The following is a 22,302-nucleotide window of genomic DNA, read 5'->3' as shown; positions in this document are numbered from 1 at the left end:
ATTGGCGTCAGCGGGAGGAATAGTGCCTCATCATTGGCGTCAGCGGGAGGAATAGTGCCTCATCATTGGTGACAGTGGGAGGAATAGTGTACCATCATTGGTGTCAGTGGGAGGAATAGTGCCCCATCATTGGTGTTAGTGAGAGGAATAGTGCCCCATCATTGGTGTTAGTGAGAGGAATAGTGCCCCATCATTGGTATCAGTGGGAGGAATAGTGGCCCATCACTGGTGTTAGTGGGAAGAATAGTGCCTTATCATAAGCGTCAGTTTGAAGAACAGTGCCTCATGATTGCTGTCAGTGGGAGGAATAGTGCCCCATCATTGGTGTCAGTGGGAAGAATAGAGTGGCAGAAACTATGGCCCACAGTTGCTGACAGTGGAGGGGAATAATGCTCCAAAGGCCGGATAAAAGCAAGCAAAGGGGCCTTGTGCAATAATGAGGAGCTGTGTGCCTGATATTTTTCTTTTTTTGCCTGTTTACGCTGTGACCGAAACCCCTGCTGGGTAAGTTTTGGACTTTAGGTTAATCTGTTTTCATAAAAGTGGGTTACTAGGCCCTTAAAACTAGCATGGACTTCACAAAAAAAATGCATCCACCACTGAGTCTAATCACCCCATGTCACAGTATATTATTGTTCTCTGGGTGAAAAAAGTATTGTACAGCACTGGGTGGAGTGAATTAAAGTCTTATGCCACGTACACACGATCGGACATTCCGACAACAAAATCCCATGTTTTTTTTCCCAACGGATGTTGGCTTAAAGTGGAAGTAAACCCATCGATTTAAACAGTTTCAAAAAACGGCATGCCGGGAATGCTAACTGCACATTAGCTGTGCTCTCAACCAAACTGTCAAACCACCCAATGGCTGGTGTCATAACGGATCACATGTGCAGCACCGTGGCAGCTGAAGATTAAACAGAGGCAAAGATGGCAGCTTCCATGGATGAAAACGATAGGGGAGTTTACTTCCACTTTAAACTTGTCTTGCATACACGCGGTCACACAAAGTTGGTTGGAAATTCAGAACGTCAAGAAAGCGGTAACGTACAACACGTACGACAAGCTGGAAAAAATGAAGTTCAATAGCCAGTGTGGCTCTTCTGCTTGATTCCAAGCATGCGTGGCACTTTGTGCATGGGAATTGTGTACAAACATTTGGAATTTATGACAACGGACTTTGTTGTTGGAAAATTTGAGAACCAGCTCTCAAATTTTGTGTGACAGAAATTCTGATGGAAAATGTCCGATGGAGCCTACGCACGGTCGTAATTTCCAACAGCAAGCTCCTATCAAACATTTTCCGTCAAGAAATCCAACCGTGTGTAGGCGGCATTAATGTACTTCAGCTCAAGGATCCATCGGTGTGCCACCTTTTCATTTTGCCAGATCTTAGAAATATGTGAGAAGGATTCTGATATTGTGTCTTACTTTGGAGTTATGTCATAAGGCGTTCCATCCACCCATCTCCAGGTTCCATCAGCATCCGTTAGACCGATCCAAACGTTTTTTTTGTTTGCAATCCCGCGCAGAAAATTCTTAAGAAAGACAAAATATAGAAGTTGTTAGAAGATGAATTAGTATACACACAATGGCTGATTAGGTCACATGACAGTTAGGCTACCAGTATATTTTAGGGGTTGAATAGGAAACTGGGGAACTGGGAGAAAATCCACTAAAATGGTGAGAACACTTCACGCCCCAACACAAATGTAATCTTCCTCCAGAGACACAGACATGGTATGACCCACCTCCAGGCTTGTGACACCACTGAGATCAGCCTTAGAAAATGGACAGCAAAGTCAAGGTTGAAAAATGGAGAAGAGGGGAAATATACGCTAGAAAAGCATAGATTTGACAGTGTGTGGTGATGCAACATAACCCCATGGCATTTACAACTGAGGATCATGCCTAGAAACCAATTTATTCCAAAAAAGGAAACATATTTCCACTGAAAATCCTATTAAAGTAAATTTGCCATAATATAAACACAGGGGTGCAACTGCTGACCTCCTACTAAATATATCAGATTGATGGCTGTTATATTAGCCCACTGGTATCCATAGATGAACCCTTATCCCAGGTCGGTGAATCAAAACACCAAAAGCCAGAGTCAGCATGAGAGCCCGAAAACTCACAATTTTATAGGGAGATGTCAAAAATAACCAACTTCGTGTTTATCGTAAGATAGGTGTTCTTTAGTGCTACTCTATGCCATCTAGCTGTTTCAAAGAATGTGTAAAGCCCCGTACACACGAGTGGACTTTTCAACATCCAAAGTCTGACGGAATGATTCCGGCAGACTATTCGATCGTGTGTGGGCTGCAACGGACTTTTGATTCGCAAAAGTCTGACAGACTTTAGAAATGGAACATGCTTCAAATTTTTCCGCCAGAACTCTGCCGGACCCAGTTCCTACCGAAAAATTTGCTCGTGTGTATGCTATTCCGACGGACTAAAACTGACGCTAGGGCAGCTATTGGCTACTGGCTATGAAGTTTCTTATTCGAGTCCAGTCGTACGTCATCACGTTCGAATTCTGTCGGAGTTTGGTGTGATTGTGTGTGGCCAAGTCCGCTCATTCGGAAAGTCCGTCAGAACTCTGTCAGAACTCCGGCAGAACTCCTTCGAAAGTCTGTCGGACATAAGTCTGGTCGTGTGTACGGGGCATAAGTCATCGAAGCAGAAGCTGAACATTTTTTTTTACGTTTAGAAATATCAACATCCCAGTATGAAAAAAAAAAAGAAAAAGGTTAAAAAGTAGGACTTTGCCCTGATGTTTGGAAACAAAAAAGGAAAATAAACCCCTAAATTCAGCCTAAATAATGTAGCAAGGTCCCAGGCCTCTCTCGGTCTAATGTGAACATCCAGGGCCACAGATAGCTGACATCCTTCTGTATATGGTGGGTGCAAAGCGGTTAGTCATTGGGTGCCAGGCACTTTTTAAATGCAAAAGAGTGTTTATTTCTCTTAAACTTTTTCAGAGGAGAGATAGGGTTAGGGCCAGGACATCCTTAGATAGTTTCAAGATTAATTGGCAGATTCAGAGACTTTAATAGCAGGACAGCCATGCAGAGAAAGGCATCCAGCAAGACGCCACACCTGCATGTGCAGGAATGCCATCTCCTATAACAGTTCCTAACACAAAGTGTAAAAGTCCTTTCACTTCCACTACAATCACTTCTTGTAGTTCTTCAGCCCACTGAACTCCCAGTCTCTCTTACTAGACTAGATGATTCACTGACACTGAATCGCTTGAGCCCCTCCAATCTTCACGGTGGTATCTTCCTCAAGCGCCACTCCCGCCTCTCTGCTGGGTCCCTTGCTTTGCACTCATGGTCATTCACGTTCTCTGAACTTTCGACCGTCAAGAACGTGGTGACGTACAACACTATGACGAGTCAAGTAAATGAAGTTTAATGCTTCCAAGCATGAGTCGAATTGTTTCCGAGCATGCGCAGGAATTTTGCGCATCTGAATTTGTACAGACGATCGGAATTTCCGATCTGAACTTTTTCTGAGAACATGCTCTCAATCTTTTGCTGCCCGAAATTCCGCCAGCAAAAGTCCGATGGAGCATACACACAATCACATTTTCCGACCAAAAGCTCTCATTGGACTTTTGCTGGTGGAATTTCCGATCTTGTGTAAGGGGCATTACCCTCTTTATCTGGCCCATGTATTTTTTTGGCTGTAGTTTCACTTTTTATTTCCTTTTTCAGTGCATTAAATCACCAATAGGCGATCAAAGCCTTCAAAAATTATTTTCATATATCTGCGTTAAGTGGAACTTTATGTAATTCTGCGAACAGGCAGAATTTTTAATGCAGAAGAAACATGCTTTGTCTCCTCTGCCTTAAAATTACCTACCTGACTTTAGAGCTTTTTACCAAATACTACCAAGCGGCCCATCTGGCTCATCTACCTAAATATTGCGCTACTCATGAAATTCCACTCTAGGTAGCATTAGAATCAGTAGACTGTGACCCGCCTCTCGATAGCCAACCTACTGTGGCTTCACTCAGGCGACTGCAAGAAATCAAGGAACCCTATGACATGCCATTTCCTGCAATTATGGGACAACGTTAAAAATATATTTAGATTCCAATTCCCCCACATCCCATTTGGCTATCTCCAAAATCCTGCTTTTTACCCAGCTTGGACCTCACCCTCTTCCTTTCATAAGTGGTCTTCCTTCAACTTCACTGAAGCCTACAAATTCACAACTCCCAATGCCTTCAAGTCATTCCTTACCCTCTGCAAGTTCTACAGAATCCCTAACTCTGAAAGTTTTCCCTACCTCCAACTTAAGAACGTCTTCACCGCTTGCCTGCACACTAATCCCTCCCTTCCTGACCTGACTACTATTGAACGCATCTGTAAAAACGATCTTCACTCTTGAGGTTTAATTTCTATGTTCTATACTCAGTTTTTAGACCCACCCTGCTATTCATCCCTTAAATACATAACAAAATGTGAAGCAGATCTACTGTAGGTCTCTAACTGGAAGCCAAAGCCTTGTCCAACATTTGGCATGTCACCAAATCTGCTTCCCAGAATGTTGTGGCCTCGGAAACAAACCATAAGGTATTAATTCCCTGGTACTTGGTCCCTGCCCGGATAGTCAAATACCTTCCATCCTATGCACTTAACTGCTTCTGTGGTTGTACAGACAAAAGCGCCCATCTCCATATTTGGTGGAATTGCCCAATAGCCCGATCTTTCTGGATTGAATTCTTCCCCATCTTTTCTATCCTTGTTAACAGCACTCTGGAGCCGAAACCGTCCATTGCCTTACTCAATAAAAAAAAAAACCCTGACATAGTTCGACCCCAATTTAAACTACTTCTGCAAGTTACAACTGCTGCAAAGCAAACAACTGCAAAGGCCTGGAAGCCTGCTAATCTCAATACCACAGAAACCAAGAACAGAATCGCTATAGCAATGATACGTGCTAAGGTCGAAGCTGTATTTCTTGACAAGGTTAGAAAATTTGTACGTCTATGGCAACCTTGGGTTGATCATTTCCTTCCTCATAACTTTGACAACTCCCTACTTCTCCCCTAAATCACCTTTTCCCCAGCAATGATCGCTCATAGGTACCGCATTGGCTCCCTCCCCCGCGGCAAACCCCTCCGCATCTCCCCTGCCCTCTCCCTCTTCTTCCTCTCCTCTTTTATTTTCCTCCTTCACTGTTCTTGAACTGATAACTGTCCCCTAAGGGGCTTTCATCCCAGATTAACCTGTTGTATAGAGACTGGACACCACCCACTAACTGTATTCCACCAGACCCTGCAACTCATCTAACTTCGGGACTCCTTGTAATTAGTCCTCACTTACGGAGAGCCTATCCCACATTGTCCCCTACCTGTAGCCTGGCGTTGATTCATTTTGTGATTTCAACCACATTGTCATTCCTGCTGTCTTATTAGAACACTGGGTGACTTTCACTCTCCTCTGTACCCGGAGGACGCCCTCCCTCCCTTTCTTCTGTACCATATGCCCTTTGCTCTTGGTTCTGTATTCTTTAATAAAATATTTGAACAAGAAAAATGATCTACCTGACTGCCTGCCCCTGAGCAGTGAATTGCACACACGCAAATCACTATGGAAATTTGGCAATGCCAAAGCCAACGGAGCTCCTTTTGTTTAATACTTACCTACAACTGTCGGTAATGTTGAGTGCTTGGTTGGGCATGAACATGAGCACATGCACATATTGCAGAATCAAAGCTGTACCTGAAATTACTGTGAATTAGTATTTACATACGGGACTGGATTTTGGTGCCCAATGGTCTATGTTATGTACAGCACAACTAAGAAAAAATGGTTTTCGGCTTCAGTGACTCATGACAAGATCTGCATCTTTATTATCCTATATTTTCACCTGACTTGCCTCCTGGCTCTGTTTGATCCTGATCTCCTGTTGCTGACCTTGGCTTGCGTTCTGACTCCGTCCTCTGCCTGCCTATTTGTATAATTCTATTGCCCATCTGATGTCAAACCCAGCCTGGCAAACTGTCATCTGACCATCCATAGTTACATGTCAGGTTGAAAAAAGACACAAGTCCATCTCGTTTAACCAATAAAGGAAAAAAATCATACAATTCCATATACACAAACCTATACCCACAGTCCAGAGGAAGGCGAAAAACCCAGTAAAGCATGATCCAATTTGCTCCAGCAGGGGGAAAAAAAATCCTTCCTGATCCCCCCAAGAGACAATCGGATATTTTCTGGATCAACTTTACCTATAAATATTAGTATCCAGTTATATTATGTTCATTAGGTAAGAATCCAGGCTTTTTTAAAAGCAATCTACTGAGCTGGCCAGAAACAGCTCTTGAGGAAGTCTATTCCACATTTTCACAGCTCTTACTAAGAAGAACATTTCTGTATTTGGGGATAAAATCCCTTTCCCTTGTTCTCTGTGATGGCCATCTAAATTGACTATACCTACCACAGGCACATGTGCCACTTCTCATCCTGCTACACCTTGTCACAAACTCCAGGGGGTATTAGACAGGAGGTGTAAGGGAAGCCCTGTCATCAGTTTGGTCCCTACCAGGTATATGACAACAGTTAAGTTTCATACAATCGCCATAATTCTTACTGTACTAAACTTATCTTCAATAAAATTGGTTATGGTAATGTTTAAGAACATACCAGTCAATCAGACATCATACACACCTAAGTTACAAGTAGGGATGAGCTTCGTGTTCGAGTCGAACATACGTTCGACTCGAACATCGGCTGTTTGCCCGTTCGGCGAATTCCGAACGTTATGGGCTGTTCGCACCAAATTCGTGTGGCGCTCACGGCCCACAATGCACTGCGATGGCGCAGTGCATTGCTGGCTCATGATTGGCCAAGCATGCACTGTGACCCTGCATGCTTGGCCAATCACAGCGCCGGCAGCGAGGAGAGCCATGAATGGCCACTGGCAGGATGCCTGTGGCCAATCATAGCTCAGGCTGTGTAGTACACGCCCCACACAATATAAGGCCGTCAGCGTGGCGGCCTTGTGTAGTGTGTTGGCATCTGTAGCAGTTAATGGGTGTTCTGTGTACCTTCAACACAGTATACACCGATCGTTATCGGCCGATTTTTCATTCTTGCTCTTCTGTAGTGGTTGTTGTCTGCGTGCCCTGACCGCAGTATACACCGCTATATTCACCTATATATCTAGTGATATATCTATCTTTTATAATAGAGCTTTCAGTCAGTGTTAGGAGATTGTGCGTGCTGTCTGCGTGCTCTGAACGCAGTATACACCGCTATATCCACCTATATAGCTAAATATCTTGCTCGTTTTAAATAGAGCTTTCAGTCAGTGTTAGGAGATTGTGCATGCTGTCTGCGTGCTCTGAACGCAGTATACACCGCTATATCCACCTATATAGCTAAATATCTTGCTCGTTTTAAATAGAGCTTTCAGTCAGTGTTAGGAGATTGTGCATGCTGTCTGCGTGCTCTGAACGCAGTATACACCGCTATATCCACCTATATAGCTAAATATCTTGCTCGTTTTAATTAGAGCTTTCAGTCAGTGTTAGGAGATTGTGCGTGCTGTCTGCGTGCTCTGAAAAAGACGGACGGAAAAACAAATTATACAGGGGTGATAACCCTTCCCTATGTTTTCCAAAAAGCTTAAAAATAGTTTTTTTGACTGGAGCTACACTTTAAAAATGTACCAGTTAAAAATTACAAACCAATTCAACTTAACACAACAAACCTACACAGTCCCTGTCTTGTTTGCACCGCCTGTATACTGCTGTTCTGAGTATATAGGGCCTGGGGGCCACACGTATTTCCTTTTTTTAATATGGGTACGGGGTTCCCCTTAATATGCGTACAAGACCCAAAGGGGCTGGTAATGGGCAGGGAGGGATACCCATGCCATTTTTCTCAATGATTTTCAACCATATTGCAGGAACCAGATATAACATTAAAACCGCAAGCAGCTTTAAATTACGTTATTTCCGTTAAATGTCATTTTGTGCAGGGACTGTTCTAAACACGGGAAACATGTGGCACTTTACAAGCATACTACAGACAACCCCCAGGCACCATATTTAAAGGAATATTTCACTTTTTTTTTCATTTTAATCGTCATTAAAATCAGTGCTCCCGCCAAAACTGCCATTTTTAAAAGTTTTTTTTGCATTGACCCATGTCCCCTGGGGCAGGAGCCAGGTCCCCAAACCCTTTTTAGGACAGTATCTTGCATATTAGCCGTTAAAATTAACACTTTTAATTTTGAACGTTCGAGACTTCAATGGGGTTCTAACGTTCGTACGAATTTGGGGTCCGTTCGAAAGTTCTGGTGCGAACCGAACCGGGGGGTGTTCGGCCCATCCCTAGTTACAAGGTCCAGAAGGTGAATAAGACAAATTTAACTTGGAAAATAGATATACGCATAAGATCTATATCGCATTTAGTGCCTAACAAATTGTAATATCATGTTGCTAAATAATATGATGGTTGTCGAATTGTGAAACCTTATCAGGTGGTAATATAGATGTATTTTTTAAGAATTGGCAATTAGGGACCTTTTGATTTAGTGAGGCCTTTTTTGCAACACCCAACAAGGTAAATAAGAAACATGTCTGTCCCCACAGCCCTGGGCTCCCATCTTTCCATAGAAACTTAAAAGGAGTGTGAAGAGTCATTTATGAGGGTCAGTGACTCTGATATATTGGATTAGACTTATTCTGCAAGATTCTGCACAGAACTAAAGACCAAGTGGACTTTACTTAAAGTAGAAGTAAACCCACCGATTTAAACAGTTAAAAAAAAAGGCATGCCAGGAATGCTAACTGCACATTGGCTGTGCTCTCAGCCAAACTATCAAACCATCCAATGGTTGGTGTCATAACGAATCACATGTGCAGCACCATAGCAGTTGAAGAGTAAACAGAGGCAAAGATGTCAGCTTCCTTGGCTGAAAGCAATAGAATTTACTTCCACTTTAAGGTTTTTTTGTTTTTTACTTTTAAACTTTTTATTGTTCCATATGTCTATTTTTGTAATAGAACATAGTAATTAAATACTGTTGGCAGTGAAGTGACCTGAAAGTGGAACTGTCACAGTAGGAAGTGTCTATCTGTTCAGCATTCATACCATCTCTTCCTTGCTGTTAATGACCACTAGGTGGGCATCCCTGCCCTCACAGTCTTCCTTGGAGTCGATCCATGGTTTTGAGTCTGAAGACAAGGAGTAACAGCTGAGCCCATAGTGTCTCCATCTCTCATTGCATAATGGATTAGAGGAGCCTGAGGGAGCAAGAAAGAGGATTATGTGGGTGATGCTGAATTGTCATGGTTATAGCCGGACAGTTCAGCCAAGATGGTAAAATTATTTAAAAAAAGGAAATCAGGCACAGCAGACAGACACAAATGTTATGGGGATGATGGGGGTATTCTACTATGGGCCAACATCCCTTTATCACTGAAAACTTAAATGGGATTTTAACCACTTCGTATTCGGGCCAATTATGACATGTCACTCCTAAATTTAAAAATCTACTTTTTTGGGCTAGAAAATTACTTAGAACTCCAGGCGGTATTTGTGCAGGATGTATTCAAACTCAATTCTTTAAAAAAAAAAAAATACTTTAATGAATTAAAAAAAATTTTTTTTTTTAATAATGTAAAAGATGATGTTACACTGAGTAAATAGATACATAACATGTCACGGTTTAAAATTACGTCTACCCGTGGAATGGCGGCAAACTACGATGCTTAAAATCCTCCAAAGGCATCGCTTTAAACACCTTTACGGGTTACCAGTTTAGAGTTACAGAGGAGGCCTGGTGCTAGAATTATCATTCTCACTCTAATATTTGCGGCGATACCTGACATGTGTGGTGCAATCACCGTTTACAATGCGGGAGTAAAGAATGTGTTTGCATTTGTGCGTAAGCATGGGGGTCGGGGTGCTTTACATTTTATTTTGTTATTATTATTATTTATTCAAAACATTTTTTACACTTTTCTTTATTAATTTTATTGCTGATCCCTTCTTGTGATGTAAAACGTACAATTACAACTTTGGATGCATTTGTATTCGTTAGGTTCACTAACAGACACATTTGAAAAGAAATTCCAATACCTATAATTTAATAGTTATAATTAAGTTATTATTGGTAAGTTATTATTTCAGATTTTTTAAAATTTTCTAGGTTTTTGGATTTCTGAATTTGCAGATTTACAAATATTCAAATGTATAAATATTCAGAAAAATTTGTTAAACGGGTTTTCGTTAATTCGGATAACTACGAATGAACAAATTTGTTGAAATTTATTAAAAAACAAATTTGAAATGAATTGCACATGTCTAAGATACACATTGTTGCAAGGTGAGTACAAGGGCTTAGACATGTGCAATTTGTTTCAAATTAGTTTTTTTAATGAATTTCAACAAATTTGTTAATTTGGAATTAATCTGAATTAACGAAAACCCGTTTAACAAATTTTTCATAATATTTGTAAATAGGAATATTCGTAAATCTGCAAATTCAGAAATCCGAAAAACCCAAAAATTTCAAAAAATCTAAAATAATAACTTACCAATAATAACTATAACTATAACTATTAAATTATAGGTATTGGAATTTCCTTTCAAATTTGGCTGTTAGCGAACGTAACGAATACAAATTTATCCAAAGTTACGAATTATCCGAAATGACAAATGCCGCATCTAAACAAATGGGACGGAACAAATTAATAATAAATAATAATAAAAAGTGTATTATTATTATTGTTATTTATTGTTATTAACGCGTTACTTTCCATTTGTTTAGATACGGCATTCGTTAGTTCGGATAATTCGTAACTTCGGATAAATTCGCATTTGTTATGTTCTCTAACAGGCAAATTTAAAAGGAAATGACAATACCTATAATTTAATAATTATAGTTACCGTATTCATCGACGTATAACACGTGCCCCAAGTTTAGGAGGGCATTTTAAGGAAAAAAACTTTTAGGTGGGAAGTGTAAGGAAAAAAAATTACTTTAAATGCTCATCAATGCAGCATTATTAGTGTCCATCTGCAGCCTTGTCCATCATTGCAGAATGATCAGTGTCCATTTGCAGCCTTACCCAGTGCCATTTGCTGCCTTTCCCAGTGTCACTTGCAGCCTTGCCCAGTGTCGTTTGCAGCCTTGTCCAGCGTCGTTTTGCAGCCTTGCCCAGCGTCGTTTTGCAGCCTTGCCCAGTGTCATGTGCGGCATGTAAATAGCCTTGCCCATCGCCGTTTGCAGCGTTACCCAATGTCATGTGCGGCATGTAAATAGCCTTGCCCAGCACCCTTTGCAGTCTTGCCCAGTGTCATTTGCAGCATGTAAATAGCCTTGAGCAGCGCTGTTTTCAGCTGTGCCCAGTGTCATTTGCGGCACGTTTAAATTTCCCGCCACAGAGATAGACAGAGCCTGTGCACTCGGCTGTAGTCATCTCGGCTCGTCTCACACACAGTACACTCTGCTCGGTCTTTTTTGGCAGCGCTCGCTCCAGCGACAGCAGGGAGGCAGGACGGCGTGACTGCGAGCGGAGCCTTTTTTGGCGGCACTCTTCTTTTTCGTCGGCGCTCAGTATTTTTCTGCTCACAGACAGTGGGGATCAGCGTATAACATGCTCCCATGATTTCCCCCAGCTTTTTAAGGGGAAAAAAGTGTGTATTATAGACCGATAAATACGGTAAGTTATTATTAGTAAGTTATTATTATTATTTATAATAGCTATTAATAGCCATTATTATTTTAGATTTTTAAAATTTTCGGGTTTTCAGATTTCCGAATTCGCAGATTTACGAATATTCAGATTTTTTTTTTTTAAACAGGTTTTCGTTAATTTGGATAATTCCAAATTTACAAATTTGTCAAAATTCATTAAAAAACTAATTTGAAACGAATTGCACATGTGTAAGATACACCTGTATTTGTTGCAAGGTGAGGATCATCCCACAAAACCCCCCTGATACAGGGTTCCACATATTTTGAGGTGAGATATTTTGGGAAATGTTTTCCGACCCCTTCTTGTGATGTAAAACGTACAATTACAACTTTGGCTAAATATGTATTCGTTAGGTTCACTAACAGACAAATTCGAAAAGAAATTCCAATACCTATAATTTAATAGTTATAATTAAGTTATTATTGGTAAGTTATTATTTCAGATTTTTTAAAATTCATGAGGTTTTTGGATTTCTGAATTTGTGGATTTACAAATATTCAAATTTATAAATATTCTGAAAAATTTGTTAAATGGGTTTTCATTAATTTGTATAATTCCAAATTAACAAATTTGTCAAAATTCATTAAAAAACAAATTTGAAATTAATTGCACATGTCTAAGATACGCCTTGTTGCAAGGTGAGGATCATCCCACACAAACCCCTGATACAGGGTTCCACATATTTTGAGGTGAGATATTTTGGGAAGTGTTTTCCGATCCCTTCTTGTGATGTAAAACGTACAATTACAACTTTGGTCACGAACGAGCCACCATATGCTGTAAGCTCTCGACCAGGCTCCATTAGCCTTATCCTCAAATGACCCCCGCATATTCTCACCCCCAGACCGAATTGGCATTAGGTTTGAGGATAAGGATCCTCTTACCGCCCCACAACATGTCAACCTCTCTTTTTGGCTCCCTCGTCTTTTATTTTTTGATAGCTACTCTGAAACCGTCTATCTCTGATAATTTGTAACCCAAGGTGGCCAAACTACCCTAAGGCCGCGTACACACGGGCGGACTGTTCGCCCAACTTTGTCCGCTGAACTGTGTTTGGGCGGACAGTCCGCTCGTGTGTGGGCTTTCAGCGGACAGTTTCAGCGGACAGTTTGACGGACAAGGTTTTTCGGAAATTCCGTAAAACTGTCCGCTGAAACCTTGTTTCAGCGAACAGTCCGCTCGTGTGTAGGCTTGTTCGTCAAACAAAGTTGCGCGCATGCTCAGAAAGGATTTTCACGCCGAAAGCTATAATGCAGTGTATAGGACGTCGTATTTTTCGTCCCGTCGTACGTGCCGTTCACGTCATCGCGCACGGTTTCAGCAAACTGTTCGTCCGTCGTGTGTGGCCATGTCCGTCCAGGCTAAGTTTGAGCGGACTGTTTGCCGAAACTGTTGGACGGACAAAGTTGGGCGAACAGTCCGCGCGTGTGTACGCGGCCTCAGAAAGTTTGTATGTTCAATTGCTCAGTGCTTTGATTTTGTTTCTGCCAAGAACTCTGATTGTGTTTGTGTAATATTTTTCCAGCATGTTGGAATTTTCTGTACATCTATGCATTTTCCTCAATAAAAATTGTTAAAAAAAAAAAAAAAATTACTACTTTGGATAAACTTGTATTCGTTATGAACACTAACAGACAAATTTGGAAAGAAATTACAATACCTATAATTTAATAGTTATAATTAAGTTATTATTGGTAAGTTATTTCAGATTTTTTAAAATTTTCTAGGTTTTTGGATTTCTGAATTTGCAGATTTACAAATATTCAAATTTATAAATATTCTGAAAAATTTGTTAAATGGGTTTTCGTTAATTCGGATAATTCCGAATTAACAAATTTGTCGAAATTCATTAAAAAACTAATTTGAAACGAATTGCACATGTCTAAGATACACCTTGTTGCAAGGTGAGGATCATCACACACAACCCCCCTGATACAGGGTTCCACGTATTTTGAGGTGAGATATTTTGGGAAATGTTTTCCGATCCCTTCTTGTGATGTAAAATGTACAATTACAACTTTGGATTAATTTGTATTTTTTACGTTCACTAAAAGACAAATTTGAAAAAAATTCCAATACCTATAATTTAATAGTAATAATTAAGTTATTATTGGTAAATTATTATTTCAGATTTCTTAAAATTTTCAGGTTTTCGGATTTCTGAATTTGCATCTTTACAAATATTAAAATTTATAAATATTCTGAAAAATTTGTTAAACGGGTCTTCGTTAATTCGGATAATTCCGAATTAACAAATTTGTCTAAATTCATTAAAAAACGAATTTGAAATGAATTGCACATGTCTAAGATAAACCTTGTTGCAAGGTGAGGATCATCCCAAGCAACCCCCCTGATACAGGGTTCCACAGGGGCGGACTGACAACTCATGGGGCCCCCGGGCAATAGGAGATCATGGGGCCCCCCCTGTGTCCCAGCCACACTGCCCACATTACATACATTGGTCTCTACCCCCTTTAGCTGCAGAGGCAGCAGCTGAGGTTGTACACATGCTGCGGCAGGAATTATACCCCCTGTTGCTTTTGGTGGATGATCATGACCCAATCAAGTGAATAGGGCCACTCTGCAAACACCCAGCAACAATGTGTAATGCACGCAGTAGCATCATGCTAGTGTGAGATCCAAGGGGTTAAAGCAGGTTAACCCCTCCTTATAGCCTGCTTTAGCCACTTGGTCGCTGTACTGGATAAGGTTGCACAACCTTTGCAGAGCAAGCCCCATGCCAAGCGTGACAGAGTGTATAATTTCTGCTGAGGCTGCAACATGTGTAAACCCCTGGACCCCTAGGATGGAAGCAGAGAGGGATCCCTGGGATGGGGGCCAGAGGGGGATCCTTGGGATGGGGACAGAGGGGGATTCCTGGGATGGGGGCAGAGAGCTGCAGACATGATAAAAGACAAGAGATGGTCAGATGCTGCGGACATGATACAGGAGGTGGACAAAGGCTTCAGACATGATACAGGAGGTGGACAGAGGTTGCGGACATACTGCAGGAGGTGGACAGAGGTTGCGGACATACTGCAGGAGGTGGACAGAGGTTGCGGACATACTGCAGGAGGGGGACAGAGGTTGCGGACATACTGCAGGAGGGGGACAGAGGTTGCAGACATACTGCAGGAGGGGGACAGAGGTTGCCGATATACTGCAGGAGGGGGACAGAGGTTGCCGATATACTGCAGGAGGTGGACAGAGGTTGCGGACATACTGCAGGAGGTGGACAGAGGTTGCGGACATATTGCAGGAGGTGGACAGAGGTTGCGGACATACTGCAGGAGGTGGACAGAGGTTGCGGACATACTGCAGGAGGTGGACAGAGGTTGCGGACATACTGCAGGAGGTGGACAGAGGCTGCGGACATACTGCAGGAGGTGGACAGAGGTTGCGGACATACTGCAGAAGGTGGACAGAGGTTGCGGACATACTGCAGGAGGTGGACAGAGGTTGCGGACATATTGCAGGAGGTGGACAGAGGTTGCGGACATACTGCAGGAGGTGGACAGAGGCTGCGGACATACTGCAGGAGGTGGACAGAGGTTGCGGACATACTGCAGGAGGTGGACAGAGGCTGCGGACATACTGCAGGAGGGGGACAGAGGTTGCGGACATACTGCAGGAGGTGGACAGAGGTTGCGGACATACTGCAGGAGGGGGACAGAGGCTGCGGACATACTGCAGGAGGTGGACAGAGGTTGCGGACATACTGCAGGAGGGGGACAGAGGCTGCAGACATACTGCAGGAGGGGGACAGAGGTTGCGGACATACTGCAGGAGGGGGACAGAGGTTGCGGACATACTGCAGGAGGGGGACAGAGGTTGCGGACATACTGCAGGAGGGGGACAGAGGTTGAAGACATGATAGTGTCCTCCTCACAGTAGCCTCCTCCTCTGTCCACCATCACTACTTCTCCACATGATCAGTGTGCTGTGTCCTCCTCCTGTGCCCCTTTCACCTCTCCACTGGTCAGGGCAGCACAGTGCTTCTCTGACCTGTGGAGAGGTGAAAGGGGCACAGGAGGAAGACACAGCACTGATGATGTGGAGAAGTAATATGATAGTTGACAGAACACATTAGTCTCTGTCCCTCCCCTGCATGCCACAGCTTCACCCTCCGCCACCTCCGGGCTCCCAGCGATGTCCTCCGCTCTCACTCACAGAGTTTACCCACAGTTTTACTCTTCTCTTCCCTCCTCAGTACTCACCCCTGCTCAGCTCCTCTGCCAGTGTCCCGATCACCTATTCGAAAATGGCGCCGGGAGGCGCCATTACGTTACTGCGCATGCGCCGCCCAGCCGAGCGCGTACGAACTTTCCTGAGCCCGGTCGGCTTTGGAACAGCGCATGCGCTATTCCATGGTCGGCTCGCGGCCATCTTTTTTGCGGGCACCGATGCCCATAATAGATTTTAATGGCCAGCTCCAAAAAGGGGTTAACTCTACGGGCGGTTGCAAACACCGTGGGGCCCCCTGCTGGACACCGGGCCCTCGGTCCGCGCCCGACTGCCCTAATGGTCAGTCCGCCCCTGGGGTTCCACATATTTTGAGGTGAGATATTTCGGGAAATGTTTTCTGATCCCTTCTTGTGATGTAAAACATACAATTACAACTATAAAAAAAATTGATGTTTTTATCTTTCATTGGACTTACATAGGTGCGGCCATCAGTAGATGTACTGTGGATCCTTGGAGAATTTTTGGATGAAATAATTTATGATAAACTTACTATTCATTTTCTGGAGCTCTTCTGCCACTTTCCCCAAAAATCCCAAAATCCTCTGAATGTCGCTGGAAAAAGAAGCTGAAATACACAGAATGTCAGGAGAGAGCTGGCCTCCTTTTATACCGGAGGTCTCCAAACTACAGACCACTGCAAGATTTTATCTGGCTCGCAGCTCGGGGTTAGCGGTCCCTAACATTCCTACAGTCTTCATTTCTCCACATCTGGACCCCAGTGCAGGTTCCTTCGGCTGTGCTGTCAGTATACCATCATTGGTTGTCAGGGCTGCCGGTATCCTACCAACCTATCAAATCCTTCGCCCAGCATTTACAGGAGGACCATTGTTCTTCCATCCAGACCTTTCAGGCACCCAGCCACCCTGTAAGTGTGTGAGGTAAGGGTGGACTCTGTAAGAGACCCTGATGTCAATGGGGACTTTTTATAAAGGCAATACTCTGATGGGGACTCTGATGTAGAGGGGACTCTTATGGGACTATAATGTAAAAAAGGATTATAAAGGAGATTTTTTGATAACCAGAAACATGTAAAATGATAAACATATTATACTTACCTCGTCTGTGTTATGGTTTTGCACAGAGCAGCCCCGATCCTTTTCTTCTCCGGTCCCCTGCTGACGATCCTTGCTATGGTGGCAGCCGAGCCGCTGCTCTGTGTGTCCAGTCAGACACCGAGCCGCGACCTGGCCCTTCCCCCCCTGTCTCCTCCTATTTATTTCTATTCACAATTTGTCCTTTGTAGTGCTGGCTGCTTTCCATTTGGGATATTAGGGCAGTATTTTTTCTTTATTTATTCACTGGATTTGATCGACAGCAGTGGGAGCCAATGGCGACCACTGCTGTCTCAGCCAATGAGGGAGAGTCCCCGGACAGCAGAGGCTCTCTTGCAACATCACTGGATCGAGATGTGGCTCAAGTAAGTATTAGGAGTGCTGGGGGGGGGGGGGGGGGGGCTGCTGCACTCAGAAGTATTTTTTTTAATCTTATTGCATAGAATATACCTTCTGCCTTTAGAACCACTTTAAGACTCTGATGTGGACCCTGATGTGAGGAGGGACTCTTTTGTAGGTGAGACCCTGATGGGAACCCTGATGTTAAGGGTGACTCTTATGGGGACTCTGCTGTAAGGGAAGACTCTCATAGGAACTCTAATATAGGGGTGACTCTTATCAGAACTCTGATGTAAGAGGAGACTCTGATAAGATCTAGATGTAATGGGGGACTCTGATGGGACCCGGATGTAAAGAAGGACTCCAGTGAGGAACCTGATGTAAGGACATACTCTGATGTAAGTGTGGATATTGATGGGGACCCAGATGTAGGTGAGACTCTGATGGAAGTGATGGTGAGGAGCCTGATGTAAGGGGGGCATCTATGGAAACTCTGGTGTAAGGGAAGGATCTGATGGGTATTCTAATGTAAGGGGGTATTCTGATGTAACTCTGGTGTAAGGGGATATTTTGATGGGTATTCTAATGTAAGGAAAACTCTGATGTAACGGGAAGTTTGATGTAAGGGGGACTCTGATGGGACCCCAATATAATGGGGATATTGTGAAGGATGGGGGACTCTGATGTAAAGGAGACTATAATGGGAATTACGATGTAAGGGGAAACTCTGATGTAAGGGTGGACTTTGTTGAAGACTCTGATGAGGACCCTGATAGGCTCAAGCTTATTTATATTTCTTTGCTTTGTTTTACTTATACTGAATAGTGGATCAAGTTCAAAATATATTCATCTAAATTGTAATCATTCATAAAACTGACTTTTTTTGGCCTGAAAATATTTGTAAAATATACAATGTGACCCTCATATAGAAAAGTTTGGAGACCTCTGCTTTATTCACACAGGTACTTGTGGGATCTATCTAACTTCTTGCTAATGTCCAGCTAACCACCTGCCTCCTGGACCCTGCTCCCTTGCAAATGCATTCTCCCAAACTCTCTAAAACATGCATTAGTCACCCTCATACTTAAAAAGCCCTCACTGGACCCCACCAATCTTAACAACGTAAGCCCCATCTCCTTACTCCCTGACCACCTTACTGTCCACCTCACTGAGAATAACCTTCTTGATCCCCTTCAGTCTGGATATCGCCCTCAACACTCCACAGAAACTGCCCTTCTAAAACTATCAAACAATCTACTAACTGCCAAAACCAATGGACACTATTCTGTACTCCTACTCCTGGACCTTTCTACTGCCTTTGAATCGGTTAACAACCACCTTCTCCTGAAAAAAAGTCCATGCCTTTGGTTTCAGTGATTGTACCCTTCGCTGGTTCTCTTCCTACTTATCCATCTGCACCTTTAGCATTACTTAAATTCGACTTCCTACTCTCATCTTCTTTTCTCTGTTGGGGTTCTCCCAATGTCCTGTTCTTGGACCTCTCCTATTCTCGATCTATATCATCTCTACACCAACGACATCCAAATTCATCTCTCTACCCCTCAGCTCATTCCCTGTCATCATGTATCACTAATTTACTAACAGTCATATGAGCCTGGATGTCACACCACTTCCTCAAACTCAATCTATCCAAAATCGAGCTCACCATTTTTCCTCCCCCTCGTGCCCCATCCCCTGATCTCTGCCAAGATCGATGGCACAACTATCATCCCATTTCCCGATGCCAAGGTGTAATCCTGGACTCTGATCTATCCTTTAGGCCCCCACGTCCAATCACTGTCCAAATCTTGCTGTCTCAACCTCTGCAACATCTCCAAAATATGCCCCTTTGTAACCAATGACACCACAAAGCTTCTAATTTACTCCCTGGTCATCTCTCGCCTCAACTACTACAACTCCCTTCATACTGGATTACCTTTACATGGGCTATCCCTCCTTCAGTCCATGATTGCTGCTGCCAGGCTCATCCACCTTACCAACCGCTTTGTGTCTGCTACCCCTCTCTATCAATCCCTCCACTGGCTTCTGCTCACCCAACAAATTAAATTCAAAATACTAACAACAATCTACAAAGCCATCCACAACTTGGCCCCCAGCTACATCACTAGCTTAGCCTCAAAATACCAAACTAAGCATTCTCTTTTTTCCTCCCAAGACCTCCAGCTCTCTAGCTACCTCATCACCTTCTCCCTTGCTCACCTCCAGGATTTCACCAGAGCCTCTCCCATCCTATGGAACTCCCTACCCCAATCTGTCCAATTATCTCCCACTCTGCCTTTAGACGATCCCAGAAAATACTCCTTATGCTGCGTACACACGGTCGAACTGTTTGACGTACTTAGTCCGTTGAAACACATTTCAGCGGACAATCCGCTCGTGTGTGGGCTTCAGCTGACTTTTTCAGCGTGCAGTCCGGAGTACTAAGAATTTCGGTTTTTCCAAAAATCTTTCCGTCGTACTTTGGTTTCAGCGGACAATACGGTCGTCATTATGCTAGTTCGATGGACTAAGAATGGCGCATGCCCAGAAAGGATTTACACGGCGGAAGGGTGCTTTGCTGTGTCTTGGACTTCCTATTTCTAGTCCCGTCGTACGTGCTGTACACGTCATCGCGCAAGCTTTCGATGGACTGTTTGTGTATCCGTGTGTGGTCAAGTCCGTTCAGTGGAAACTACGACGGATTGTCCGTCGGATTGTATGACGGACTAAGTACGCCATACAATCCGCTCGTGTGTACGCGGCATTAGAGAGGCCTATGCCATCCACACCTAACAACTGTACTTTTATTTTCTCCATCTGATCATCCCCCACAGTTATTACCTTTTTGTATCACTTGACCCTCTCTCCTAGATTTTAACCTCTAACGAGCCTGGCCCTCTGATTCCTCCTGTATTGAATTGTACTGTAACTGTACTGTTTTCCCTAACATTGTAAATATCTGTGCAAACTGTTGGCACTATATAAATCCTGAATAATAATAATAATAATAATCTATTGTATCTATCTATCTATTCTAAAATACATTGAGCAGTACATAATTACCAGTGACTTGATCTGTTAAATTCACGTTGGAATCTGACAATGAGAGGAAAACCAACATCAATTAGTAGATTTATTCTTATACACACCTCTGTACTCTACATACATTCAAGACACACCCACTCACACTTCCAGTTCGGGCGCCACATTGGGAGGAGTTCGGAATGGTGGCTCCAGGAGTGTCAATTAACAAAACCGGCTCGCCACAGCCCACGGATGGCAACCAACCCCGCCACCACCTCTGCACCATCCCTGTGACTGGCGGTGATAGACAGGTTTGTGCTGTGCGCTTCCTCCACTACAGCCACATCCACCCTCCCAGGTCTCTCCCCACCAGACACACATGGGGGCAATATGGCGAATGCTGTGGAAATGTCAATCGAGTCAGTCCCCACACAGCCTTTACCAGCAGCCCCTCCTATCCCTGAAGAGCAATATGCAGGGTCGGCACAGGCAGTAGCATCCCTTCTTTTGCCCACAACCACAGTTGTAGTTGACAGGGCAATCGCTTCTGGCATCACACAGCTCAGGAAAAAACTAGGAGACCATGCCAAGGGTCTATCTGAGCTAGAGCATTTCCTATCTGACCTGGAAGATAAGGTGCAGAGCTCTCATGCCACTGAATGGCAGTCAAGTTAAACACAGCAGTATATCCTAGACAAATTGGATGATCTTGAGAATCGGGCCAGACGTAACAACCTGAGGGTCATAGGGCTTCCCGAATCCTTTAACTCTGACTCCCTGCAAGACATGTGCGCCTCGTGCATCCTGAGTGCATTGGGAATCACCACACCCTGCATAGTGAAAAGAGCACATCGCCCTGTAATAGTCTGCTATCTGAACTACACTGACAGAGTCAACATCTTGAAATCATTCTGCAACTCAAAATCCCTTCAACTTGATGGCTACAAGCTTCTCCTCTTTGCGGACTATTCACAAGAAGTGTTTACCACCCAGAAGAAGCAACGCACTATCTGCAGGCCTATCTCCACATTCCTATGGATGCTTCTTTTACACCAGCTCCTCATCGCATAGTGGAACCCAGAGATCAGCGCAGCCTGAGGAAAGATCCTCCTAAGAAGCTCTGACTCTCCAACTTCTCAGGTCATAGAAGATCTTGCTGACCTTATTCACTGATGTGTGCCACTTACATCCTCAGTCCTCCATGAACAACTCACTACATTATGTTTTCCTTGCTAGCCCCTGGCAGTTGCTCTCCTAGCTTCACTGTTAATGTTTTTTTCTCATTTCTAGGTTCTATTCATTGGGCACGTACAACCTTATCGTGGGATAGATGCCTGGCCCAGTTCAGTGTTAATTCAGGGTCTCCATTAACCCTCTTCTCTCTCATCCGGGTACACCCGGAGAGTGATCCGCTTCACAATCAAGGGCAAAGACCATCGAACCCCAGTAACGCTGTTCACTAGTGTGTATAGTACATGTGGAAAAAAGTGAAGTCCTGGCTTCACTGGGTATGTACCTTTTTGTTTACACTACAGGACCCCGTTGGGTCATTCTCCACCCTAAACCCTCTTCTTCAAGATTCAAGCACCCTCTGACAGGCTCTAGATACCTAAATAGTCCCTCAGTAGTGAGACATGTGCAGCTCCCCATCTAGCTTTTAGGATCTATAAATCTGCTAGATAGGCCTCCCTCACACAAAGTCATGCTATAAAAGTTATCTCCTGGAATGTCAAGGGTCTACGCTCTCCCCACCAGCGTATGGCGATTCTCTGCCACCTTAAACATCCCAAAGCAGATATCGTGATACTCCAGGAGACACACTTGGCAGTAGTAGACTTCGCCAGATCAACATGTTCAAATATATTAGGGGACACAAGAGGAACTGTAATGTCAGACACATGTTAGGA

The 22,302-nt window shown here is 43.5% G+C and overlaps 1 protein-coding gene across 2 annotated transcripts in view; it reads right to left on the bottom strand.

Annotated features, from left to right (window-relative positions):
• LOC143964209 (C-type lectin domain family 10 member A-like) overlaps window positions 1-22,302 on the bottom strand; it is a 62,561-nt gene that overhangs the window by 2,042 nt on the left and 38,217 nt on the right. For both annotated transcript variants that reach the window (XM_077473916.1, XM_077473917.1), the window contains 4 exons: window positions 20,435-20,467; window positions 16,471-16,545; window positions 9,124-9,275; window positions 1,432-1,538 (listed from right to left, as the gene is read on the bottom strand). In XM_077473916.1, the coding sequence (XP_077330042.1) occupies window positions 1,432-1,538; window positions 9,124-9,275; window positions 16,471-16,545; window positions 20,435-20,467 (367 nt within the window). The remainder of the gene's footprint in view (window positions 1-1,431; window positions 1,539-9,123; window positions 9,276-16,470; window positions 16,546-20,434; window positions 20,468-22,302) is intronic.

This window comes from Lithobates pipiens, unplaced genomic scaffold (genome assembly GCF_037356315.1).
Source record: "Lithobates pipiens isolate NorthernLeopardFrog02 unplaced genomic scaffold, aLitPip1_a1.2 Scaffold_8, whole genome shotgun sequence".
Taxonomy (NCBI): Eukaryota; Metazoa; Chordata; class Amphibia; order Anura; family Ranidae; genus Lithobates; species Lithobates pipiens.
The sequence above is the reverse complement of the archived record's forward strand: the minus strand, read 5'-3'. Positions and strand labels throughout refer to the sequence as shown.